Source organism: Sinocyclocheilus grahami, unplaced genomic scaffold, assembly GCF_001515645.1.
Source record: "Sinocyclocheilus grahami isolate Dianchi unplaced genomic scaffold, SAMN03320097.WGS_v1.1 scaffold772.1, whole genome shotgun sequence".
NCBI lineage: Eukaryota > Metazoa > Chordata > Actinopteri > Cypriniformes > Cyprinidae > Sinocyclocheilus > Sinocyclocheilus grahami.
Window position 1 is genome coordinate 559,389 of NW_015505951.1, and position 23,243 is coordinate 582,631.

General features: G+C 39.6%; 1 protein-coding gene across 2 annotated transcripts; it reads left to right on the plus strand.

Annotated features, from left to right (window-relative positions):
* The first annotated feature begins 1,273 nt into the window (after positions 1-1,273).
* Positions 1,274-9,821, plus strand: LOC107561452 (trace amine-associated receptor 13c). Of its 2 annotated transcripts, XM_016245899.1 has the most exons (3): positions 1,274-1,488; positions 7,065-7,428; positions 8,529-9,821. In XM_016245899.1, exons 2-3 carry the CDS (start codon positions 7,215-7,217, stop codon positions 9,401-9,403), a joined length of 1,089 nt encoding a protein of 362 aa, XP_016101385.1. In that variant the 5' UTR covers positions 1,274-1,488; positions 7,065-7,214; the 3' UTR covers positions 9,404-9,821. The 2 variants fall into 2 exon arrangements, with proteins under 2 accessions (XP_016101385.1, XP_016101386.1); XM_016245900.1 differs by lacking the exon at positions 1,274-1,488 and having other exon boundaries at positions 7,016-7,428.
* Positions 9,822-23,243: the final 13,422 nt, after the last annotated feature.

The window sequence follows — 23,243 nt, forward strand, 5'->3', positions numbered from 1 at the left end:
GTTAGTACTTTTTCATTTAATCTTTAGAGAATAATGTGAGTGCATTATAAGCTGCCTTTCCCTTACTCAGACATGCAAAATCATCTGATCCGGCAAGAGGTACTCTCCGAGGATTACATTTATATGTGCACAACTTTCTGATTCTATTTGCATATTCTATGAGACACACACAGATAAAACGACATAGCTTTGATAATAAAACTAAGCATTTAAATACTATAAGACATATTATTCGCACATATAGAGTGAAAACTGATATTTATAATAAATATTGTTATCATTTCACTGATTTACATAACAAGCTCTCAGAATTTACTTTTTGGTCATATAAATATCAGCAACTGCACCAAGGTGCACTAAGGTGTTTTTGCCTCTATGGGCTCCATATTGTCATATACTGTATCGTAATATGAACCATAAAAGCCTGATGTATAAAGAAAAATGAAAAAAACACATGCTTCTTTTCACTCGGAACACCTTAATAACTACATAGCAATGCCTTGGCAAACACCCACAACATTTTTTGCATGCAAAAACAGCACTCTTGTGAAAAGAGAAAAAATTGTTCTATAAGAAATCTATTTAAAAAAAGAACATATGCAAATGTTTCATAAGTAATTTTATTAAGAAGGCTTGATTAAACTTTTAATGACTATTTTTAATGACTTGGACTTTTATAAAAAAGTAAAGTTGAAGGCCATTATAAACAATGCAATAAACAATATAACCTCATCTGGTGATTAAGCCACTGGTGAACATTTGCATTCAAGCTTTCTTTTAATTTTCAATTTTAAATGTAAAAAATTTAATAAACAGATAAACAAATGTCCCCCGCTGTATCTGTAGGTGTATCTGTAAGTGTACTGCGTGTGTATTTTATTTTATTTTATGAATGCTGTGGAAGAAAAACATACTGTAAGCTGAGGTGAATAGAGAGTGAATGAGGCAGTGGCCTTTCTGCTGAAAAACAATAATGGGTAAAAAGTGTGCAAGACTAGAGCTAGTCAGGATCCATTGATTCACAGCAGCTTTTCTGAGGTTGATGAAAGTGGCCGTCTCATAGCAAATGGACCACTGTGAGGAAAGAGAGAATAACGCACTGAGAGAGAGGAGGAGGAGAGTGGAATGCATATGTAACTGTAATGCTTGAGCTTGCAGCTGTGTTTGAGAGAGAGAGAGAGAGTTTTAGACAGACTAGGTCAACAAGGAGTGAGAGGCTGCAATATATAGAGTGGGAGGAAGAAAAACGTGGACAGCGAGACAAAGGAGGGGATGGTAAGAAAAGCGGGGAAGGACAGAGGTCTGACAGAGATCATTTTAAAAGCTACAAACAGCTTGCCTGCTGTTTTCTGATGGGAGACTGATTTCAATCAGGAATCAAACTGGACTTTATTGTACATCTTGACTGGACAAAGACTGGCGGTTGACAGTGGGTATTACCTTGTTGTTTTGCTACACAGACACAGTTTTCAGGAATGGAATATACAGGTAAGAGCATTACATGAAAATAACTGCTGTAGATGGGGCAAAAAATTCATATTTCTTATAAACCATGTTTATCTGTAAATGTAAAGGGAATCTGTACTAAAAGGGCCATGTTTTCTGTAATTTTATTATGTGAATTGAGAATGAACCATTAAACGCCCATCACAAGTCAGCATCAAGGAAAGAAAAGTCCTGCACTTGGCATTTGCTTGTAAATCTTGATAATATTTGATTTTATGTACATATGTTTATATGTACTTATTTATTTATTGTATAAGACAAACATTTTAGGCCCTGTGACGAGCCACCATATCTTAAGTTTCACAATTTTTAATCTTATTAGTTCTCACTCCTTCATTTTAAATGTTGCTGTTGTGTAACAAATTATTTTTTTGCATTTTGAAATTCTATTGCAAATACTTAATGTACTTTGTAAGTAAATGTGAGGACATTAAAGCTGCATGCACAATAATAATAAAATGTAAAAAAAAAAAAAAAAAACACTTTCCAAAATATTTGATTTCAACTAACAATTTACTCAGATGAGGAAATATGCTATTTATTAACAATTTATAAGCAATTACAATATTCAATGTGACTTTTTCTATTCTTTCTATAACTATTGAGAATAAAATTCACCAACTGCAATGAATCAATCATAATTAGTGTCAACTTTGATTTTAATAAACAGTTAATGTATGGTATAAAATACCTTCTCAGAAATAAACTCTTGAAAGCAGTGCCTACACATTTAGCAGTAAACTAAAATTGATTAAATGAGGCGGAGTGAAAGTGTGAAACAAACATGAGCAAGATGTTGAAATGAGTGTGAAAAGCAGAGGCTGGAAGATTAAAGGCTGGACAGAAAGATTAAGACAGACACATACTCGCAGTCCATGAGAATTACAGGCCCCCGGGGCTTCAGGGTCCAGCACTGGTCACTCCATTATTCCAGTTGACTGTCTACTCTATAGCCCTGGATACAGAGGCTGGACCTAATCTGTCTGGAACTATAGGGACTTCCATATAAAGCAATTTGCTGCCACGACATACTAAAGAATGTTATTTGTTTACAGTTCACTTCCACCATCACTTAAATTATGCACAGTAGTACCTAGTTAGCTGCTTTGCTGTCTGTCTACCTAAATGCTTCATAAGTGACATTTCATTTGGAATGATCTAAACAAGAAAGAATTCCACACACCACATGATTGGTTCTGCACACTGAAGATCCAGCTCACAATTGATTTTAATATGCTAGTACGAAGAGTTTGACATTAGAATGTTGCTAAGCTAACAACACAACACTCTATTAAGCATAGTATACATGCAGCACACAAATATTAGGTGAAATACTACATTTGAATTAGAATCAGCGCTATCAGTATACTTTTACAGTATTGAATGAAATGTACGTTTATTATCAATTTTCACTGAGCGTGCGGCAATGCATTTTGGGACTGTTCTCTGTGAAATATACATGTAATGCTGTATTCAATTTTGGTCAAAGCAGTGTCTCTTGGGCTGCAGCGTATTTATGTATAATTGCATATTTAGTGGCACAATATGATAGGCAGTCCTAAGTGCTAAACGCTAAATATGTTTCAGCTTTCAGCCTTTCTCAAGTTTTGGCAAAGTAATGAGTGGTTGGAGAGCAATACAAAACTCTTATTAGGTTAAGTGTTCACTTGGAGGAGGAAATACTGACATGAATTAGAAACTGAATGAGTAGAAACAGAAGGATGAATGAATTGCACCTGCTGAAAGCACGTTTATTTGTAAGCACTATCTGCGCTGATTCACTAAATAAATGATGCAGATCATGCAACGAAACAAAGATGTCCACAAAATCTAGGCTGAATGCAATTTATCTTTCACAATTCGGAGTCACATTCAACACAGTTTATTCCAAAACCTAGTAAGCTGTCTGCAGCAATTTAAGGCACCACAAGCATGGTCCCACCATGAAGGCGACTGCAGAAGGTGAACATCTATGTTGCTTCATAAGATATTTTATAAGACACATTAGAAAACAGAATTGCATGTATTTCTTTGTGGTGAAGGCAATCTCTCAGAAAAAAAAAATCCAAGGTGTTTATGATGAGAAATATGTTAATAGTTTAATTTACTCATATTACAATCGATACAGAAAGGTATTGAGAAAAAGGGAGTCCCACTAGTTACTATTGTTGTGTTATATGTGTTTTTTATGGCAGACGCTATTTGCACAAGTATACTAAGTGCAAATAGCGAAAAACAGTATGTTTTAGCTCTGTGTACATGCAAGCACAAGCAAATAAGTTGCAGTTCACTTTACAGCCACTAGTGTCGCTAATAACATTCATTTCTGAATTCTCCTCTTTAAATATCAGTTAAAGGGGTCATATGATGCTGCTAAAAAAACATTATTTTGTGTATTTGGTGTAATGAAATGTGTTTATGCGGTTTAAAGTTAACCGCATAAACACATTATTTTCCACATACGGTACATTATTGTTTCTCCTCTATGCCCCGCCTTTTTGAAACGCATCGGTTTTTACAAAGCTCATCGGTCTGAAAAAGCGAGGTGTGCTCTGATTGGCCAGCTATCCAATGCATTGTGATTGGCCGAATACCTCAAGCGTGAGACGGAAATGTTACGCCCCTCACATACTGTTGATGCCGTGTCCCGGCCGGAGCGACGAGACAAAAACATTAAAACCCATTACAAACGAGGCATTTGTTGCGTCCAGTGGGGACATAATTACTGATTATAATGACTTATACTGTCTTTTTACGCGTTGCGTTGCATTGCATCGCGCCGCGTAAACATAAAACGCTGTCTGCATTTGTGATCAGAGAAATGACAAACAACAAGTGCTACTCTACACTGCCCAAAACTCGCATTTGAATCATCAGTGGCAAATCCTTTAAATGAACTGCCGGCTTTTTAGTCTAACGTTACTCTCCCAGGATCAGCAAACAGTCTGCACACATCTGGATTCCGCTTCGTCCACGGTGAAAGTTGAGATTAACATACCGGAACCTGCAGAAATACAAAGAGATCAAGCAACTCAAGAGACAGTGGTCAAGTCAGATTCCTCAAATGAGCCACAGAGTTCTTCTGTTACAGTACCAGACACCAGCAAGCCTTTGACAACCCGTAGTGGTAGAGTGATTAAGAAACCTGCTCGTTTCAAGGACATGATTATGTAAATGTTTGAGTATGTTTGTTGACTGTTTAGTCAGTTTGGATTGAATCAATATAGTAGTATATTGTGTTCAGAGTAATAGTAACAAAGTGGTTGAAACAAAAGTAATTTGTTATTTGATGGTATAAGTTCTCTAATACTAACAAAGGGAGGGATGTAGTGTAGTGATATCGCGAGAACAGAGGGGTGGGAAGGGGAGAGAATCGCGTGAGTTAAGAGAGCGATCATGTAGTTGAGAGTGTGTTAATAAAGTTGAAATAACAACGATACAGACTGGTTATTGAGACAAACAACACAACAGCTTGTAACACTCCAAACAGAAAGGAAAAATTGAAATCGCATCATATGACCCCCTTTAAGCACTTTATTTCTTATTCTTTCAAAAACTGTACATTTAAAATAGTTTGCAGTAGCATTACATTATACTACAATATTACATCCTTTTTAGATCTATTACACTTTTTCATGTATATTCATTTGTAAGATAACTTACCATTATTAACAGTCTGTTATTGTTAAAATCTTTTTTCTTTTCTTTTTTTAATAACAAAGGCAGTTTGTTAGGTTTGTGAACAAAGATATATACACACTTTGAGCATCAGTTAAATTTGACCTTTTGGTTTGGTAGTTTCAGCAGATCATTTAAAATTTTCACCAAATGCAATGTGAAACAAACCACAATTTAAGTTTTAAGTTTGATTCTGATCTCACAGATCTAATTCATAATGAATTAGACACTGCAGATGTAATGTCCTGGCTGGATTCATTAGAAGAAACCCTGGCCTACTTCCTACTAAATGCATGTGTAGTAAAAGATGTAAAACTTTTTGACAGATAGTGGGAGACCGAGAGAGAGAGTGTATGAGTTTGGCTGTGTGTGTGTTGGTGTCCAGCTGAGATGCTGTCATAACTGCCAAGAAGCCCGAGCAAAGCTTTCTATTTTAATGTTCACATAATATTTATCATGCTAAATTTCCTTTAGTACGCTGAGAGCTGGAGTCTAACTCTCAGTAGGGTTCTGCTTGTTAAAAAGCACTGAAATCAGTCGTGGCTAATGTCAGGGTTCTATTTGAAGAAATGCTGCAAGAATTATAAGACTGAACAGATGGCATGACTGCCATCATGGCCACAAACACCTTTCTAATTGTAATATATCCATAGGTTTTTATTTTGGTTCATGTTTTTCTGCAGCACTATTATTCACCCAGAAACAATGTACTCAAAGCCACATTACCTACAAATAGAAGAAAACATGAATGGTCCTTTCCTGTGCATGGTTCTTTATATGTCTACCATTAAACTTTCAAACAAGCCAGTATTCAAAGTTTGTCCTGAATTTCTATTTATTGTAATTCTACTTCCTTACATTCAAATTCGCATTGCAATTCTCAAATTATGCTCTTAAGGTAAATACAATCAGGAGTTCGTTAAAATAGCATTTTAAAATAACAATACTATATCCCAAGGTTTGACCAATAGCAACAGTGATGCTTGCCTAGCAAACATCTTTAATAGCTATTGGGACAAAAAAAAAATCCTAGAGCCTTGCTAATTACATTGAATGTCTCACAACAACAGTGGAGGTATTTTACACCCTTCTTTTAAGTCTTTATGCATCATTTTTGTTTCTCCCACTTTATCTATTCATGTATGCCAGTACAAAGAGCATCACAGGAGACACTGCAAAATTCATTGTCTAAATCAGTTTTTGTCTTGTTCCAGAACAACAACAAAAAATCTAAACATTATTAAAATACATAAAAGAACAATTTGCTAAGGGTTTTAGTGAGGATTATAAAAATAAAAATAAAAGATCTTATTTACCATGTATCCAAATTGTAGTATCTTTCTAAAAAGATTGTATGTAAAACATGCTGCAGTACTACCTCAAAAAAGTCAATATTTATAAAAATGCATCCATTAGGCTACTATATAAAAATGTAAACACAATTACAAGCCAAGTATATGTAGAAAATGTAATAATATTAATTAGATTAAGTACAAGCGTTGGCCAAATGCACTCTATTTTTCTGTAGCTAAGCTAAATATACTTAATAAATTCAGTAAATTCAATTAAGATACTACCATTCTTAATTTAAAAGAAGTATATTAATAAGACTATTAAGACATTATTCACTTTAATTGATTGTTAAATATGTTTGGTAATCCACCTTTTGAATATTCTCCCACTGTATTTTTGCCGTCACCAATTCTACATAATATTGGAGACTGATTTGTAAGCATACATTTACACAGGCTTGTTATCATTACCATGCAACAACAAGTGTAATACGAGTGTAATAATAAGCTTTGATTACAGTATTTATGTTGCCTTGATTATGTTGAATTGTACAAACCGTGCAGATTGTTTTCTCTGCTCTTTTACAGGGTTGTGATCCACGGCTAACAAAAAAAACACCCAAAATACTGACTTGACTTATTTATATCACTGCCTGTTAGAGGCATGAGGACTGTACCAAGGCTTCACTACTGGCCATCTTTAGTGTACCCAGGGAACCAGGACCTCAGCTTGGGATAATGGAGACTGCTAATCAGACAGCGAGTGAATCTCAAGGTGCAGAACAAACTTTGGCACCTCTTTGCACAGCGAGCTGCTGTGGACTACTAAACCGAACACTGGTGGTCATGTTCATGGTTAGCCTGGCCTTTGCTATTGTGGTGGGAAACGTGGTGACGCTTACTGTTTTCATGCAGACCAGGCATTCTCGAACACCTCAGGGCTACCTCAAAGGTAACAACAATAATTTACATATAGAATATGTTCAGGATGGCATGCAAATTATCCCACACTGCAGTGTGCTCAGTTTTTTTTTTTCTCAGAAATTTCATTAGAAATATTAACCTTTTTACACAAACTAACGTTACACACACACACACACATATATATATATATTATATATATATATATTTTTTTTTATGAAATCCGAGAGCTTTCTGGCCATGCATACGGAAATTTCATTAGAAATATTAACCTTTTTACACAAACTAACGTTACACACACACACACATATATATATATATTATATATATATATTTTTTTTTATGAAATCCGAGAGCTTTCTGGCCATGCATACGCTCTTAAAAATAAAGGTGCTTCACGATGCCATAGAAGAACCTTTTTGTCTAAATGGTTCCATAAATAACCTTTAACATCTGAAGAACCTTTCTGTTTCACAAAAGGTTCTTTGTGGCGAAAAAAGGTTCTTGAGATTATAAAAAGGTAAGAAAGAGATGGTTCTTTAAAGAACCTATGACTGAATGGTTCTTTGTGGAACTAAAAATGGTTCTTCTATGGCATCGCTTGAAGAACCTTTTGAAGCACCTTTATTTTTAAGAGTGTAGACAGCAACACAACTACCACGTCCAAGGTCCAAAAAGGTAGTAAGGACATCAATAAAATAGCTTCATAAATTAATGTTAAACTTACTACCTTTCTGTGTCTTCAATGCGATAATTGTGTTGCTGTCTATGCAGGGTCAGAAAGCTCTCAGATTTCATCAAAAATATCTTAAAGGGATAGTTCACCCCAAAATGAAAATTCTGTCATTATTTACTCACCCTCATGCCGTTCGAAACCCGTAAGACCTTCGTTCATCTTTGGAACACAAATTAATATATTTTAGATGAAATCTGAGAGCTCTCTAAACATTGTTTACATTCAGCATGTGCACGCTTTCTCCTGAACTTTTCTCCTCCCACATTCACACTTTTCCAAATTTATCCTGTGCCACACTCAGTTACGTCAGGTCCAGCAGGAATGCAGATCTCTAGTGCAAAGAAAAAGTTTGGTGAATTCTGAGCAATTTGCTGAACTTTATATTTGTCTTGCAGTGTCCCTGGCCTTCGCCGACATGATGGTTGGAGTCTTGGTGGTGCCATTTTCTGTATACACTGAAATCTCTCTGATGGTGACCAGCACTCCACCGCTGTGGTACCAGGGCATTTCAGCGGCCTCACTGGAGGGTGGATCAGGACCTTGGCAACCCTGCATGCTGATAGGTCCAGTTTTTGCTGGATGCACTTTTGTCTCAATTAGTACCATCTTTCTGATGACAGTGGAGCGCAGTGTGGCAATCCTGCGTCCGCTGCATAAAGACATTCTTGTGACGCGGCATCGCACCCTGCTCCTAATTGTCTTGTCCTGGGCTGGCAGCTTCTTACTGGCAATGACTCCACTTATGCTAAGCAACAGCTTCACACTGGAGTACAATGAATGCAGCCGCATGTGCAACTATGCACCCTTACTAATCGGACATCAGTTGCCACCAGATGCAAACATCCTTCTGCTGTTTCCAGCCTTTGACTTCAGTTTATTGGGTGGGACATTAGCCATCAATATCCTGTCCTTCACCAGTATCCGTCGATACTCCCGCAAACGAAAGCTGCTCTCTGAGGGAAGTCTTGGCACAGATGCAGGAGCCGGCGGGTGTCCCCACAGGCCCTCTTTTTCTGATATCAAAGCAGCTAAAACCATTGGAATCCTCACCTTTGCCTTCACAGCCTCGTTCTCTCCTATCGCAGTATTTGTGCTGGGGAACGTAGTGGGATACACCTGGTGCAACTTCTCCTTTTTTGCGTTTTGGATTCTGACAAGCAATAGCTGCTGCAATGTGATTATTTATAGTGTGCGGGACCACCGTTTTAGGAAAGGGCTGACTCTGCTCTTTCAGCGGGACAGAGCACAACCTCACCCAGAGAAAAGCTGAGATTTTTTGGACAGGAGCTGGGCAAAGGCTGGCACTGACTTCACTTTCTTTACCTCCCGTCACTTTCGCCTTGAGAGATTAAGAATTTGCTTTTCAGAATCTCTTTCACAAATGGATCAGGGACAACAATAAACATCATTCCAGGGATTGTGGCAGTTGTCATTATGTTTTACAGAGAATTATAGTCTTTATTAGCATTTCCCTACAGTTATTTATTTTTTATTCTGATACACGTATACGTATGAAATACAGAGACACCTTATTGATTATTGCGTTGCGTATTCAGCATAAATCTGTAAAATATGTACGTGAGACATTTTTTATGCGATTTATAAAAACAATTAACATTTTGAAAGAGTTCTATTTGTACCTAATCTGGCAAAAAAAATAAATATATATAATAGGTGTAATTAGGTAAGTTCACATGAACAAACCACATGACCTTCCCATGTGAAATCACATGTTAAAATCACATGTGAAATGTGGTTTTGGAATGTTTTCATGTTGTGAATGTGTGAAACCCATGTGATCACATATGAACCCATGTGGACATGTGTGGGCTTTTTTCTGTAAGGGATTGACTTGAACGATACAGCTGAGGTACTCTATGTTTAAAAAATAAAAATACAGTATTATAGATTTTTACTTCTATAGTAGAAAATTATTAGAAAAATAAATAAATAATAATAATAGTTAAGTGAAAAAAACACAATATGTAAGTAGATAACCTTGTAACAACTAGCTGACACCCTTAACACTGTGAAGTACATAATCAGTGCTATATTATTGATAGAATGAGACTTCAGAATTTTTAATAAACAATTTGAAGCAAATGTATCCCCTGTTCACTGAGTGTGGATAATAGTAGGTGACAGGGCTAAAAGTCTGTCAGTCTTCTGTTTAAATATTCACATCTTCAGCAGCAGAACCACATAAAGCTACTCAGAGTACACACTGACTGCCTCAGGCTGTAACTTCTCCCTCACGTTCAAAGGCTAGATAAAAAAATATATATATACCATATATAAACTGTATATATATATATATATATATATATATATATATATATATTTAAATATACAGCACTATGGGCTGATTCTACAATGGAAAAAGACCACTGAAAACATATTTTCATCTACAGAAATCTTTAAACTGCATGTAATAAATACAAAAAATACAGTATTTTCTTAAACTTCAAAATCAAATAAAATCTACTTACTACTCAAGTAGTTTTAACTCGTAGTCTCTTAAGTAATCCAACATGTTCTGTGTGACACTCATGGTGTGCAATACATGTGAAGACTCACACACAGCCGTTTCTGCACAGTTTTTAAAGGGCCTGTCCAAATACCCACACTTGAGGTCTTTGCACTTGACCACTTGTCTGCTTACATTTTAAAATGCATTTTAAAATAAACTTCTGAATGTCTGCTCGGTAGTCCCTATAATAGATGACACAATTTAATAATTTCACTTGTGGTGCTTCTAATTAAGTAATAAAAAAGCAGCTGCAACTGTAAAAACAATATGCATACTCATCTTTGCACCAATAAAATGTGCAACACTTTATTATTTTACTACCAAGTTATATGCTATATCTAACTATCATTAATATTTACCTTACACTAGAAAGGTTTCCGTGACATCTTAGGAGATTAGAATAGTTAGCTTAGATAGTGTGGATTTAGTGTGCTTTGGAATTTTTTGCTGTGTACTTACTTCCTTGCATACGTTCTCAAGTGTACACATTCACAAGTGGCCAAGGCCGCAAATGTGGATATTTGGACAGGCTCAAAATATACTCAACCGTGGATGAGAGCGGATGGATGGGTTTGACACATGTCCAAATTCCTCTAAACTGTAAAATCACCATTAACGTTTACCCTTGTTTTACCCCATTGTCTTTTCTTTTCCTGTGTATAACACCCTCTGGCTCAGCCTGCAGTGGCCACATGCCCCAAAATCATGTGATATGGAGGAAAACTTAACAGTTTAAGTTAAATTAAATAAATATAGCATATAATTTGGTAGTAAAGTGTACATTGTTGCAAATTTTATTGGTACAGAGTACTTTTTTATAACTTAACTAAAAATACCACATTTAAATGTGTCATCAGTTACACATACTTCTGAAAACACATTTAGAGAGTTGATATTAAAGTGCAAAGTATTGAAAAAAAAATATGAATGTATAAATAAATAAATATATAGGCCCTATATTTTTGCTTTCTTTTGCAAAATGTACTTTTCATGTGCTGTATGCAAAAACAAACAAACTCACACACATTTAATTTTTCACAAGGCCATTGTTTATGCACAAACCAAGCTCATCTCCCTGAAAGATTTGTGACACACCACATCCAAATCCAAGTCCTTACCTGGGTTGAACAGACAGGCTCACCCTAATACAGCAGTACAGGCAATGAAGAGTTTCCTGAAGCAGATTTAACAGCTTTTGCTGTGGGCTCACGGCTGGTCGTCTCACCCAGAATATACTACACCAGAGCTAGGAACCAATCCAACCTAAAGGGAAATTAAAAAAAAAAAAAAAAATGTAATTTGAAAATGAATTGAAAAAAATATTGAAAATGAATTTACCGCATTTATATATTTATTTATTTATTGTGTTTTTTATTCTCATTTGATTAAAATCTTATTCATAAGCAGTTCACAGAGAATTGAAGAGAAAATTCATAGAGAAATTTAAGTAAGAATTTTTGCAAACCTAGGTTGTGCCCTGTGTCTTACCCAACACAAGTTCACACGCAACAGTCTGAACTCCAAGTGCTTGTCTGAGGTGAACAGTTAGTTTTTCTCAAATTTTACAAGCAGTCCAGGTAAATTAAATTACCTTAATTTACCTTAAGGTAAATTCAGTATGGATATTCAATATTTTCAATGAATTATTCTTGCATATTTTTCTTACTTTTTTATTTAAAATCTTACCTTTTGGCAATTCTTGTTGGATTTTTTTGTCTTAAGATAATGATATACCTGCAGAATTTAGATAGAAAAAATTGTCATGGTTTGCAAAATAATTTTACTGAAATAGATTACATAATGGCTATATATTAATATTAAGGTAACATTTCAGATGCTTACAGTTATAGAAAGGGCCAATCAAGGCTCTTGCAGCAGAAACATTGGTAACACTTTCTATGAAGCCCATATTTATAACACATTATAAGGGTATTCGTAAGGCATTATAATGAATGCACAAAAGCCGTTATAATATGTTATATCATCTTATGAATATTCATAAGAACAGTTTTAATGTTTTATCATATTTACTTATTTGTGGTTATAGCTTTTAAGAATATGATGATTTATAACACACAGTGAACATGGTATAAACATTGCATTTTTTTTCAGTTGAAATTATTAACTAGCTCACATCAAAATTAATATTAGCCTCACAGGGAACACTCAAATAACACTCCACACCTAACCACTTACAAGATGTAGTAAGATACTGTGCAGATCTTAAATAAATAATGTCAAGATATTCCATTATAAATGTAAAAATAGATTTTATATGGTGTTCATTGTGTGTTATAAATAATCATAATCTTAAAACTTATAACCACAAATGCGTAAGCATTATAAGGTATTATAATTGTTGTTATGATTATTTATAAGATGATATATCATATTATAAGGTCTTTTATAATGCATTATGCATTCATTATAATGCCTTAAGAATACCCTTATAATGTGTTACAAATATGGACTTCATAGAAAGTGTTACCGAAACATTAAATGGAAATACAGATGTTAATAGTTGTTTTGCCATTGTGTGCATGTTCCTCAAGGTTTATAATCTTGTTTAAAGACAAACGATTCATTTTGAAATGAATTATCCTTACATATTTGCTTTTGTCTTACCTAATTTTTCTGGTATGCATTGTGGGATATTTTTACAGAAGATAGTGCCAGAGCTGCAGAAGTGCTTTTTATACCCTTCAGTTTTCAAAAAGATTGGATTTACACGAAGTCCTAACAGCTCGCTTGAATCTGTGTTGGAGAATTACAAAATCTAAGGTGGATTGCTCATGATGTCATAAAAAGCGATGCCACCGCGCGCCGCCATATTGTTATTTCCTAGTATTGCCATAAACTAAAACTGTACGATTTAACATCAACTAACGAGTCAGCATATATCTGAATTCTCCCTGCACATTTTTACAACGCAAATGTCTTAAATAATTAATTGTTAAATGGTACGAATTTCCTTTACTTATTTTGTTCATATTCATTAGCAAACATCACCTCAGAGTATGTCAAACGGCTCATTCTGAAATCCGAATAAAGATTTCTGCATTCTAAGGTTTGCACATTTACTTTAAAATACCATATTCCTCCTCCCTCACCACCCTCGACGGTGGTGCAGCTAGGGGGTATACAAGGGTCCCCCCAGTGGAGCGGTCGGTTGCAATGCAATTGTGTCCTAATACCGCCTCCACCCGGCAGGTCGAACCATGCCTCCCCCTCCTGGGTCTGTAGGTACTCGTCTGGCCTGTCCGGCGATGCTAATACGGCCTGTGGAGAAGCTGCCTCCGCCTCACATGCTATGGCTTTACTGCAGGTTCATGAGGCCAAGGCACTGAAGGACCAGCACGAGGGTGGTCATGATCCGGAAGTTCTGAGAGCTCCGAACCACTACTGACCTCGCGCTCCGAGCGACGAAGGTCACCCCGAGTTCTCTGGGTCATGTGATGTCCACACTTGTGGTCCAGGAGCACCATCTCTGGCTGTGTCTGGTTGATATGAGGGACGCCGACAAGTTCGGTTCCTTAATGCCCCTGTGTCCCAGACTGGCCTCTTCGGCGACGCGGTCGAGAGCTTGGCCCAGCAGCTCTCGGCTGCACAGAAGCAGGTCGTCACACCCTGCCCCGGCGGGTACGGTGGTGGTTCTGCTGGTCCCGCTTGTACGGTGTCTGGGTGCCTGGGTGCCTGGTTTCGTCTCGTTGGCTGCTGCGGACCATCAGCCTCGGCTATGCAATTCAGTTCGCCCGGCATCCCCCCAAGTTCAGTGGCATCCGCTTCACTACAGTGAAAGCGGCCGATGCTCCTGTCTTGCATGCGGAGATCGCAGTCCTACTGGCGAAGGATGCGATAGAGCCGGTCCCTCCAGCCGATATGAATACAGGGTTTTACAGCCCTTACGTCATTGTACCCAAGAAAGGTGGTGGGTTACGACCAATCTTGGATATGCGTGTCTTGAACCGGGCCCTTTGCCAGTTACCATTCAAGATGTTGATGCAGAAATGCATTTTCGGGTGCATCCGTCCCCGAGATTGGTTTGCAGCGATCGACCTGAAGGATGCGTACTTTCATGTGTTGATCCTTCTGCACCACAGACCATTTCTGCGGTTTGCATTCGAAGGACGAGCATATCAGTACGGGTGGCAAGGCCTGAATCGGATCCAGAGATGTCGGCTATGCTTTCCCGGGCCGCCGAGAGGGTAGGGCTCAAGTGGAAACCTCCACCACATCCCGGGCCCTCGAGGTTGGACGACTGTTTTCTCGGGGTGGCACGCGCTGGTTCTCAGTGCCCCGCCTCAGTGCCTTTCTTCCCGGAGGTGCATGAGGAGCTCACCAGGTCATGGACGGCACCTTTTACTGCCGGAAACCGACCTGCTGGTTCCTCCTCCCTCACCACCCTCGACGGTGGTGCAGCTAGGGGGTATACAAGGGTCCCCCCAGTGGAGCGGTCGGTTGCAATGCAATTGTGTCCTAATACCGCCTCCACCCGGCAGGTCGAACCATGCCTCCCCCTCCTGGGTCTGTAGGTACTCGTCTGGCCTGTCCGGCGATGCTAATACGGCCTGTGGAGAAGCTGCCTCCGCCTCACATGCTATGGCTTTACTGCAGGTTCATGAGGCCAAGGCACTGAAGGACCAGCACGAGGGTGGTCATGATCCGGAAGTTCTGAGAGCTCCGAACCACTACTGACCTCGCGCTCCGAGCGACGAAGGTCACCCCGAGTTCTCTGGGTCATGTGATGTCCACACTTGTGGTCCAGGAGCACCATCTCTGGCTGTGTCTGGTTGATATGAGGGACGCCGACAAGTTCGGTTCCTTAATGCCCCTGTGTCCCAGACTGGCCTCTTCGGCGACGCGGTCGAGAGCTTGGCCCAGCAGCTCTCGGCTGCACAGAAGCAGGTCGTCACACCCTGCCCCGGCGGGTACGGTGGTGGTTCTGCTGGTCCCGCTTGTACGGTGTCTGGGTGCCTGGGTGCCTGGTTTCGTCTCGTTGGCTGCTGCGGACCATCAGCCTCGGCTATGCAATTCAGTTCGCCCGGCATCCCCCCAAGTTCAGTGGCATCCGCTTCACTACAGTGAAAGCGGCCGATGCTCCTGTCTTGCATGCGGAGATCGCAGTCCTACTGGCGAAGGATGCGATAGAGCCGGTCCCTCCAGCCGATATGAATACAGGGTTTTACAGCCCTTACGTCATTGTACCCAAGAAAGGTGGTGGGTTACGACCAATCTTGGATATGCGTGTCTTGAACCGGGCCCTTTGCCAGTTACCATTCAAGATGTTGATGCAGAAATGCATTTTCGGGTGCATCCGTCCCCGAGATTGGTTTGCAGCGATCGACCTGAAGGATGCGTACTTTCATGTGTTGATCCTTCTGCACCACAGACCATTTCTGCGGTTTGCATTCGAAGGACGAGCATATCAGTACGAGGTCCTCCCCTCCGGGCTGTCCCTGTCGCCCCGTGTCTTCACGTAAGTTGCGGAGGCAGCCCTTGCTCCCCTGAGAGAACAGGGCATTCGCATTCCCACATCAAGAGTAAAAACAACCACCAAACATAAGTGTATCCCGTCACATCATTTCAAGTGCAATTGTAAGCATGCACCAAGGTCTTCACAAACTCCTTCCAGCAAGATAACTTCTTGTTTTCAAGAGTGCACAACATCTGGAGAAGGGTTCTATTGAATCTCAATTGAATCGGATTTCCTCTCAGTGGGAAAAGGGGTAGTTCTCACCTTGTGTATGCTTACAATGTGACACTGCTCTCTGATCAGGTGTAACTCAATATACAGACCTTGATAGCTGTGCTATTTGTGATATTTGGTGAAGTGGTCTGTAATTACTAATATGTCTTTGGTGTTACTCTTATCTGGCTCTAAAGACAATAAATCCACACAGAACAACTCCAACGGTCTGGATGTTTAACATTTTAACTGCTTTCTGTGGGAGCACTTTCCTATGTACACATCTCTCACATGTCTTAATTTTCTCTTCCACATATAATGACATCTTTGACCAAAAGAATCTGGTCCGACTGGGTCAAGAGCCCTTTCCATGCCCATGTACCCCATAATCATCATGGAGACTCCTCACAGAGCCACTGGTAAGGCTAACTGATAGAATGTGGTTTCTTGATCTTGCCTCTTCATGTAGAGCACTCCATCTCTCAAACGGATTCCACTCTCTTATTTCAGTTATTTCCACATCATTCCTCTTTTTTTTTTTGGTTGCAGTTGTAATCTGGGCCTGTTACTCAGTGACGACTTTCCTCAGTGCACTCACCTCATCTAGTTTTGCATTTTTGGCTTTATCCTTCTGACCAGAATGCTTTTGCAGAGCAACAACTTGAGATTGCTGCAAGAGTTGCGTCAGCATGGTCATCCTCAGATGCATTGCATGGGTATGCAGATATCTGGTGAATTGACATTCTCAATTTCGAAGGGGCAGAACAGTGCTTATTTAGCCCTAAATGTTTCCTCATTCTTTCTTCTTTGGAGGCATTCTCATCTTCTTGTTTGCAGACAAGGACTAGTAAGGCCGTAATCAGACAGAACACATTTTTTTGCAGTGAGAGGCACCTTTTTAAAACCGCTTTCTATTGGCAGTGAGCATTTTGCGCACTGTTTATGTGCCCCGGGCAGCTCAAGTTTTTGTAGGAGCACTCTGAGCAGAAAAGTGTCTGACATTATTCCCTTTTTTTTCTCCATTGTCCAACTGAATGAATGGAGAGGCAGGCCTTCCATTGTGGTGATGGGAGTTTACAATTGCTTGGATTTCCGTTTCCCAGTCTCCTGCGTGTTTGTAGACCTCTCACCCTCGATCAAGGTCAGCTCCCTCTGCTTGTCCATTTTTAAAAAAGTTTCTACTAATATCAACAGGACAGCTGATTCGGTGGTTACCTAGCAACATAAAGTGACGCATATGTCAAAATGCCTATCTTGGCAAGTATTCAAATAAATACAGATAGTTATCTTAAATAAATATAAACTCTACATAAAAGTGAAGACTATGTTGTGTTTCAGTTTTACATTTGATTACTTTAGATATTCTGTAGACTTTATCTGTTTCTGTAGTTGGTCATTAGCTGAATTTTATAGTGTTGGATAGACTTTAACATTGTTTATTTCATGTGTATCTTTTTTATTGTATTTGTCCTATTGTTTGTATTTTTGTTTTTAGTTGTGCTTTTTTTAACTTACATTAGTTAACATAGTAGTAGGGCTGTCCCTAATAGTCGACTAACTGTTAGTTTTATTAGTTGCTTGGTTGCAGAAAAATAAATCCACAGGAAGTGGTGAAGTCACACAGTCCGTGACGGACATATTGGGCAGGACATCCAAATGCTCACCTATCATTCATCAACCTCAAATATGGCTTATCATCTGAAATATGGAAGTAGTAGCAACTTTACATGGCCGATCAATCTAATGTTAACCTAGAAAAATTAGTGCTATTCAAGTATTTGTGCGGAGTGTGGAAGCTGAATAGTAGCACGCTCACTGCATGACCGATGGAGGCGCCGGTGTGGTTACTTGCTCTTAAAATACTTAAAATACTCTTAAAAAGTCATTTTTGGTCATACAGATAAGAGTTATACATCTTTTGAATCTGTAAAGACGCCACGTTTATTTATATGCACTCACAATAACAACAAATCATTGCACTTTTGTAAAATAATGAAAGCAAACAGGATGCGCTTTCTGCCTTCTCTGCCTCTGAGTGTGTCAAATTGTTTTTATAAATAACGAAACTCTGTGTATACTTGCCTAACAGATATAAAAAATACATCTATAGAGAGCGAAATGTCTACTTTCAAATTAATTAATTCAAATCGAAAACAAATATTCTCAGATGTAATCCTTATGAAACATGCATACAGGTGCATCCACTACTGTGGAGATGAAGAGTCAGTGTTGCCGTAAACAAAGAAAGCACTAGTTTACCAATAAATTATTAAAATGTTTAATAACCTCCTTACTGTTTTTCCCTGACACATTCGTAATCATTACTTCTGCCAGTGTGCTGTGGCACGCTTTATGTGTGCGCTTGAGCGCTTGTTATGCTATGTAGGCAATTAAAGACTCATTATTATGATTTAAATGGTTTATTAATAAACGTGCGATTAGTCGACTAATCGCTTAAAATGAACGACTACTAGTCGATTAGAAACATTTTAGTTGAGGACAGCCCTACATAGCGGCCTATTATTTTCTGCTGTAGTATTGAAATTGGTTTTGGAATATCGTCCATTCCTAATCATGATTACAATATTGACCAAAATAATTGGGATTGGGATTTTTGCCATAATCAAGCATCTCAATTCATAAAGGAAAAATGTAAATAATAAATTAGCTCTGTATCCGATTTCTAGAGGGCCTGGATTATGCTGGAATGCTCACTGACAATTCAGCGGCTAGCGACATCATTCAGACTTGGGACTTCTCGTCCCCTCAGACTCTTCCAGAGGATTCAGGAAGAGTCTTCCTCCTCTTCCTCCTCTGTGATTCCATTGGGCCTGCTTCATGTGCTAAATATTGGCTCAAAGCCTGTGTACTGTCCCATGCTTTGTGCCTCGGATGTCTTCGCCTCAAGGTGACCCACCGCTGCGTCAGAGCTGCAGCCCCTTGGAAGGCCCCTCGCCTGTTTCAGACAAGTGTCCCATTGGGACTGACCTCCGGAAGGAAGGTGGTCATGACAGATGCCTCCAACTTGGGTTGGGGAGCACTGTACGAGGGCAGACTGGTGTTTGGCTCCTGGTCCACTCTGGAGCAATGCCCGCACATCAACTGCCTAGAGATTATGGTGTTTTTTTATAGCCCTAAATCCCTTCCTACCAGCCTTAAAGGGCACCATGTCCTAGTCCGTTCGGACAACATGACGGTGGTAGCCCTTATAAATCACAAAGGTGGTGTTAGGTCATGCTCTCTTTACAGGATGGCGAGACGCCTCCTCCTCAGTGCAACCTGAACAGAGCAGACTGAACCAAGGAGCGGACATGCTATCCCAGGGGCGATGTAACTCCAGGAGAACGAAGACTACACCCGCAAGTGGTTGAAACAATTTGGTCTGTCTTCGGGAGGGCAGAAGTGGACCTCTTCCCCTCAGAAGACAACTTTCACTGCCCAACATATTTCTCAAAGGAGTGAGATGCTCTAGCCCACGAATGGCTCAGTGCTCGCCTGTATGCCTTTCCTCTGATTGCACTGCTCCTTCAGGTCATCAAACGGGTCAGGGAACTTGAGTGCTCGGTTCTCCTGGCGGCCACCACTCTGAAGCAATCAGACGTGGTTCCCAGAGCTGCTATCGCCAGCTCCTTGGCCAATTCCATTGAGGAAGCGAGCGATATGATCTGGCATCCACGGCCTGAGCTGCATAATGCCGATTTTGCACAATAATGCACGATTTTTAAGTCGTTGGATCACTGCTCTTCTCACACTGCACGATTGTCTGGCGTACCATCTACAGTAGTTGCATCTAGAAACTTAGTTCTAGGAACTAGCAAACAGGGTTGTTCCTAGAGAACCAATTTCTCCCTCAGGCCATTTTTCTGTTTGCATTCGCACCGGCAGCAGGAACTCTGAAGCGGCCAACAGCAACGTCTTTATGTGCAGCATTTACAAGCGTCGTCAATTGGTGAATGGAGGACGCCGAGATTGGAGCTGTTTTTTTGTTGTGTGTCATGGGTTTTGTGATAACGGAGAATGTAAATGCACAATTTACACGATTGAAACAGCATAAAAATCTGGCTAAATCTTGAAACTTGCAGTGTTAAGGGGCTTTCACAATGGAGGAACCTAGAACTATTCGTGGAAGTTCCTGCTTTTTGGCGTGTTCACACTTGCAGGAACTAGGACCATAATTACAGTTGGGAAAATATTTATTTGATCCCCTGCTGATTTTGTAAGTTACAAGTTACATTCCTACTTACAAAGAAATGAAGGGTCTGTAATTTTTATGGTAGGTTTATTTTAATGGATGGAGACAGAATACCAACCAGAAAATCCAGAAAAAACACATTATATAAAGGTTAGAAATTGATTTGCATTTAAGTGAATGAAATAATATTTGATCCCCAAGCAAAACATGACATATTGTTGGCAAGCACAGCGCTAAGACGTTTTTTGTAGTTGGTCACCAGGTTTGCACACATCTCAGGAGGGATTTTGGTCCACTCCTCTTTACAGATTCTCTCTAAATCCTTAAGGTTTCTTGGCTGTCGTTTGGCAACTCGAAGTTTCAGCTCCCTCCACAGATTTTCTATAGGATTGAGGTCTGGAGACTGGCTAGGCCACTCCATGACCTTAATGTGCTTCTTCTTGAGCCACTCATTTGTTGCCTTGGCAGTATGTTTCGGGTCATTGTCATGCTGGAAGACCCATCCATGACCCATCTTCAATGTTCTATATGTATCATAAATATTTTTAGACCTGGATAAATTTGCTTTGATGTAACAACAATTACATCTCTCTCTCTGTCTTCCTTCGCCTTGCTCCCTTTTATCAGGGGTCGCCACAGCGGAGTGATCCGCACAGCCACTTTGGCACATTTTATGCCGGATACCCTTCCTGCCGCAACCCAGCCCTGAGAGTGCATTAACTTGTGCAACAACCATTACATCTGTTTTGCTAAAATTTTACTTAGATTTTACTTTAAAAACTGCCAAAAACAGTTTTTAAAGTAAATGGGTGCCTGACATTCCCCCCATGTGTTTCTCCTTTTCACAGTCTGGCAGAAATAATGGGTGGTACCAAAATACATGGTTACATGACAGTAAAAGTGTACAGTTGCCAAGAAATGGGGTTGGTCAACTTACTCCACTCTCCCCTACTTCCATTGAAGATGAGGCAGAAGCAGGTTCAGAGAGTAAGGGAGAGCCCATTCTTATTAAAAACATCTACAATAAAGTCTGAAATTATTACAGAGTGTGCTGTCTTCTCTTTTAATTGTATATTTGTAACAACTGGATAATTTGTATTAACAAGCACCCACCCCCCTATAGTGCCCCTTTTTTGGTTTGGACCACTGCCCCTCAAAATGTCTGTGCACGGCCCTGGGCTGGAGTATCTAGTCCAAAAGCTGCTGGAAGGTAGCAGAAACCAAAAAGAAGAGCTAAAAAATGGTGTTTTTAAATCCAGTCTCAAGTAAAAGATTAGTTTAAGATGTTCAGTTTAACGAACGATTTAGTGCCCGAGAATTAAAGGGGTCATATGATGCGATTTCAAGTTTTCCTTTCTCTTTGGAGTGTTACAAGGTGTTCGTGAATAGATAAGATCCCTAAAGTTGCAAAGAATAAAGTCTCAAACCCTTTATAAAAATTCTTTATAAAAGTTAAGACTCGTCCACGGCCTCCTAAAACGCCTCGTTTAAACACGCCCCCACATGTCTACGTCACTGTGTGGGAAGATTTGCATAACACCGCCCAAATGTATACGCAAAGAAAGAAGGCGTAACTTTGATTCTCGCTGTAGTATTGTTGCCGCCGCCGCCATGTCGTGGAGATGCTGTGTGTTTTGTTGTGAAAGCGAAACTACTTTGTTTGGTCTTCCAAAAGTCCGTGGTTAAGTTGTATTTACAACACTGTTCCAGAACAGTTCAAACCAAATATTCAGATGTGTGCAATGGCTGTTTCCTAGGAGAGTAGCCTACAATGCCGGTGTTCCGGTGAATTCAGTTCCCCTGTTTCCCCTTCAGCACGCATGCTGACCCTATGATGCTGACAAATAATGCTGACTCACAGACTGTAAGTATGTTTTCATATTTAAAGGATTTGTCACTGACGATTCAAACGTGTTTTGAGCAGTGCAGAGTAGCGCTTGTTGTTTGCCGTTTCTCCGATCACAAATGCAGACATGGTTTTAAGTTTACGCGGCGCGATGGGATGCAATGCGTAAAAAGACAGTAAGTCTTTAAGTAAGTAATTATAATCAGTAATTATGTCCCCACTGGATGCAACAAATGCCTCATTTATGATGGGTTTTATTGGTTTTGTCTCGTCGCACCGGGACACGGCATCAGTATGGTAAGGGGCGTAACATTACTGTCACACACTTGAGGAATTCAGGCAATCACAACGCACTAGATAGCTGGCCAATCATGATGTTATGTGATCTTTCCCAAGCATTCCAGTACGTGAATATTTTCATAAAAACATGAGCCGCTTAAAATGAAGAAAATTATCAACATAAATAATATTCAAAATGGTAAACAAGCACTGCTTTCTTTACGTTTCATATATCTCAGGGGTCTGCAACCTACGGCACGCATGCCAACAGTGGCACGCAGAGGGATAATCGCTGGCACGCGAGTAATAGGGAAAACTGCATACTGATGTACATTTTGAGGTAATAACTTCTCATAGTCACACAGCCTGTTAGGAGCTATAAATACTATTAAAGTGTGAGAATTAACTTGCGCTAGTCTGCGGATGCGCGCGCGACCGCTGCACATACTAGGCACTTCCGATCAAAGTTTGTCAATGTCAAAAGGACTGAGATGCAAGGGGGCGTGTCTACGTGGTGGCCAGGGGTGGCACCGGCCCCCCCTGAAATTTGGCTGGCCAGTCGAGGCTTGTGTTGGCA

Excerpts from the sequence above, each read along its gene's own strand:
- LOC107561452 (XM_016245899.1), top strand. The coding sequence starts at position 7,215 with ATGGAGACTGCTAATCAGACAGCGAGTGAATCTCAAGGTGCAGAACAA. Across the intron at positions 7,429-8,528 it reads ACCTCAGGGCTACCTCAAAG|TGTCCCTGGCCTTCGCCGAC; the intron begins GTAACAACAATA and ends TTTGTCTTGCAG.